The 4,731-nt window shown below is 38.2% G+C and overlaps 1 protein-coding gene across 2 annotated transcripts in view; it reads right to left on the reverse strand.

The window, feature by feature from the left end:
* Positions 1-4,731, reverse strand: part of lrch2 (leucine-rich repeats and calponin homology (CH) domain containing 2) — a 38,894-nt gene that overhangs the window by 16,495 nt on the left and 17,668 nt on the right. For both annotated transcript variants that reach the window (XM_014029690.1, XM_014029689.1), the window contains exons 11-13: positions 2,095-2,199; positions 1,197-1,265; positions 766-825 (exon numbers count right to left, since the gene is read on the reverse strand). In XM_014029690.1, coding sequence (XP_013885144.1) covers positions 766-825; positions 1,197-1,265; positions 2,095-2,199 — 234 coding nt within the window. The remainder of the gene's footprint in view (positions 1-765; positions 826-1,196; positions 1,266-2,094; positions 2,200-4,731) is intronic.

Consider the following 4,731-nt stretch of genomic DNA (forward strand, 5'->3'; position numbering starts at 1 on the left):
GGGGGAACACAGGTACCAGTGAGCACAGGTACCAGGGAACATAGGTATGGGGGAACACAGGTACCAGTGAGCACAGGTACCAGGGAACATAGGTATGGGGAAACATAGGTATCAGGGAACATAGGTATCAGGTAACAGAGGTACCAGGGAACATAGGTATCAGGGAACATAGGTAACAGGGAACATAGGTCCCAGGGAACACAGGTATCAGGGAACAGAGGTATCAGGGAACACAGGTACCAGAGAACATAGGTACCAGGGAACATAGGTACCAGGGAGCATAGGTACCAGGGAACACACGTACCAGGGAACATAGGTACAGAGGGGAACATAGGTACCAGGGAACATTGGTACCAGGGAACATTGGTACCAGGGAACACAGGTACCAGGGAACACAGGTACGAGGGAACATGGGTACAGGGGAACATAGGTACCAGGGTCAGTCTGATCGTGGCTTCAAAAATTAAATTAAACAACAATGCTGAAATGATTTGTCCTGACATCAGTAACAAAAACTCAGGTGGGTCTGTCTGACATACAGGGGTGCCATCAATGGGGTAAAGATTAGAGACAATGACCATCCCTAAAATCTGATGTCTTTGCCAGGCTTAATAAGAAAAAGAAACATTCAAAAGAGGCATGTGTTCAGTTTTAGGTGGGATGTTTGGGTATGACTGTGTGTGAGTTTATGTGTACGTGTGTAGGTGATGTGTGCTTTTGTTTTGCATAACTTAATTGTTGAGATGCATGCAGAGTTGCTCGTACCTACGAACAGTCTGAGGTGGCAGTCGTTTGCTGCTGGAGCTCCCAGAGTGACTCAGAAATCTAAAAAATAAAAAATAACAGGCGGGTAGAGTTCATTTTACAAGCACATAAAGAGGCAGAGGTAAAACAAGGACAGTTCCTGTGAAATGATGACAGATTTGAACCATTGGCAGTAATACTGTACTTTTCCTAATAAGTTACTAGGTCACAATTTCACCATTTGAGCAGCACTAAACTTTCCCTGCATGATGAAAGTAACGTTCTTCATTGTCGGCTTATAATAACAACACTAGTTCATGCAACACTTATCAAGATAAGCACACTGGATGTGCTAGTATAACCAGCCAAGAATTTAGCTTTTTTTTTCTTTCTCAGATGCAAGCTGTCGAGAAAAAAAACAAAATCCACAAAACACATATTAAAACACATACCTGTGTGCCCTGCCGGTCACTCTCCGTCGGTGAATAAGACTCTCTGCTCTGCAAATTAAGGATCGTCGTCTAAAAGCATCACATCAGTGTAGAAGCAGAAAGAGGAGAAAAAAGCAGAAACATGGAGAGATGAATTAAAGATCACAAAGATTTGAAGAGACACAAAAGCACAACTGAAGCATTTCATTTGTTTTTAAGCATGTTTGATTTTTTTTTTGTTTTGTTTTGTTTTGTTTTTGACGTTTCTGTCATGGTTCTTGCTTATTTTTAGCGTTTAGTTTTTGATTTAAGGTGTATTTTTATGCTTATTCCCTGTGATGATAGTTCCTTTATTTACTTTGTGTTCACATTGTTCCTTTGTCTTCCTGTGTTCCTCAGTTAAGCCCCTTCATCCCTTTAAGCACTGCTCATCGATTCAGCTTTGGCCAAATGTGTCTCCATTTCCAGTGCCGACTGTGTTTTTGGGTCCAGCCCAGCCGCGGTACGTTGACGTCAGCAGACTGCTGCCCGTGGACTGACTGAGTCAAGGCGGAACTTCAAACACTCAAACATTTTTATCTGTTTGAGGAGACGAGCGAACAGCTTGAGCGCAACAGAGCAATCTGACATGATGTTACACGCACACTTATAGTGCCGCATCAAATTAAATAGAGAAAAACTACGCGACAATAAAATCCCAGCTGACAATCTGCCCACAGAGTGAGGGACACAGCCCAACGGAGACACACCTACACTTGAGTAGAAGCGAAAAGACACGAAGCGATGAAAGTAAGACTTAACGAAGGAGAAGGGTCTTTAGTTTCTGCTCCTTTGTCCTGACACACTGACCCACACCTGAGCGAAGACGAGCCAGAAGCAAATTTAAGCACCAAATGAAGTCTACTGGAGTCCCACTCACCTGTTTTGCTGTTCCTGCTGCAGAAGCTGGACAGCGATTTTCCTCAGATCCAGCACTTCTTTCAGCTCATCATCTTCCTCCTCGGCAAGCTGGTCCTTATCAGAACTGGAAAATAGAGTTGAATCTTAAGCTTAAACATGAATTTCAAATTACACCCGAACAGCTCTMTGCAGTTTGAGCCTCTCAACAAACACAATTCGAAAACCTAATCATGTTTTTAAGAAGTTTCTTGAAGTTCACGCGGTGATTGACAGCCGACACTTTATGTGTTTATATAAGACGAGCCAAACCCATTCGTCAGTCAAACTAGCGGGTGCAGCAATCCATCAACCACAGGCTCAAGCTGAGACATGTGATGTATGTTTAACAAAATAAGTGACAAAAAGAAGTTGGTAATGCTTTCTTTTACGGAACCCTTATTACCATGTAATTACATGGTAATTACAGTACAAAAGAAAAACTACTGTTAGTAAAACTACCTTTATTGGGTAACTACAATCAAATTACTATTCAATAGTAACTCAACACTATATTTATAACCAAAAGAATGCAACTAAGTTTTGGGGTTAGTGGTTAATTGCAATAAAATATAACTTTAAAACTGTCCAAATTACCTACTACTTATTTAGGTGTTGCATTGTGAATTGTAATACACTACCAGATAATTGCTCATTAGTGCAGACGATTAATTACATAGTAAAATTGTACCCTAATTACCATGTAATTACATAGTAATAAGGTAGTAATTACAATTTAATTACATCTTTTATTACCTTGTAATTACATGGTAATAAGTGCACTTTAAAAGAAAGCGTTACCAAGAATTTTTGTGACTAGTTAAGTTGGCAGAGGATGTAACCATGCATGGTCCCAGCCATGATTCACCAATGACTGATGTGTTTTCATTGATTCATACATGTTTATTCGTAGAGAGAAAAAACTGTTATACAGCTCTTAATATACAGCATTTGATGGGGCTGCGTTAAAAAGTAGCATAGGAACAAACATAAATGTTGAGATGTTACTTTACCATCAATCTTCATTATAATGTTATCTAGATAAAATTATATGGTGGTTTATAGGCAGGAGTATTCATAATTTGTGCTGGAATATCCATTTTTTGAGACTGGACTTGTTGGCTGGTTAACTCTACCAGAATTAAATTCTCCAAACTGAGGCTGTTCAAAGAGTTAAATGTCAGGTAATAATTATTCATAGATTTTCCAGAGAACCTCACTTCAAAAGATTTAAACTGTCCCTTTAAGACACTGAAGATGATGTAGCGTTGACATCCATCTATCTATTTTGACATAACAGCTCAGATCTGCTGTTGTGTTTAATAGTTTTACAACCTGTCAAAGGTTTTCAGTGGGTGACAGGTTTGCACTGCAGGCAGGCTTCTTCAGCATGCAAACTCTAACTGCTAAATCGTGTTTGTCAAGCGCAGAATGTGGATTTGCAGAGTCTTGTTATAATGAAAGACATTTCCTCCGAAAAAATACATCATCAGGATGCCAGCGTTTGTTGCTCCAAAACATTCAGTATTGAAAGATTTGTCACAGATGTGCAGGTTCCCATCATTTTAAGCTCTAATGCATCGCAGTGGGATTAGAAATGCAGAATTTGGAAAGTTTTCCACTTCAGTTCAGTAGCATAGAGAAGACAATAATGTGAAACAATTCTTTTTAAAAAATCCAAAAGGTTAAGTTTTTATCGTAACATAACGGTATATTTAAGATATTTTAAAGTTTTCTGCGAAAAGATTAGAAAGAATAAATTAAAGGATGTAGATAGCTCTTTGAATTACTTGAGTTTGGAGATTTCGAGGTTTGAGACTGGAGCTGCAGCTCAGATTAGCCATTAGCTTGCTAATTAAACTGCATTTCTACAAACTGGGATCATTCAAAAGAGCTATCTCAAACATTTTAGATATTTATTGCTAATCACTTTTCTATAGAACCCAAGTATTTAAAAAATAATGATCAACTGTAAGATTGAGAAGCAATTTCATGCATCACCTATGGTTAAATAAAATGTTTCCTGCTGAAACATAATAATTACTTAAGTACTTTTTAAACTGGTGACTAATTTCAATTTGTAATCCTATCCAAACATTTTATAGCCTGCAGTGTTGATTGTTCTAACAAACAATTCATGTGCTTTTGTAAACAATGCTGTACAGACATCTTTAGTTAGAATAAATCAAAAATACCAAACATCTTTAAGTAGCATAAATTATGAATTACAAAGTGAAAATACAAATTAGGAGAGAACCATCAATCTCTCATTTTTAAAGCATGTCAAGAGCAGCTGCGTAGCATCTGTTCCTGTTTTTACTGTCAAAATATGTTGTAATTTAAGTTGATGACATTTGTTTTATGACAATACAACATGTTTCTTTCGTGATTCGGGGAAATGAGCAAAGGGAAGCTGTCTTTTTATTGAAAAGAGATGCATACAAACAGGGCTGAGTGAAGCTAAGGGTGCCGTCGATCTAGGTGACACCAAAAACGGGGGACAAAAAAAGTAATTTATAACTTTTTATCAGAGTATAGTCGATTTAGTCTGTAGAATAATCACTGGTTAATGCTCTTCCAGTGGCAGGAAGTTTGTCTGTTTGAGCAGATCTTTTACAAC

This window comes from Austrofundulus limnaeus, unplaced genomic scaffold (assembly GCF_001266775.1).
Source record: "Austrofundulus limnaeus strain Quisiro unplaced genomic scaffold, Austrofundulus_limnaeus-1.0 Scaffold941, whole genome shotgun sequence".
NCBI classification, from domain to species: domain Eukaryota; kingdom Metazoa; phylum Chordata; class Actinopteri; order Cyprinodontiformes; family Rivulidae; genus Austrofundulus; species Austrofundulus limnaeus.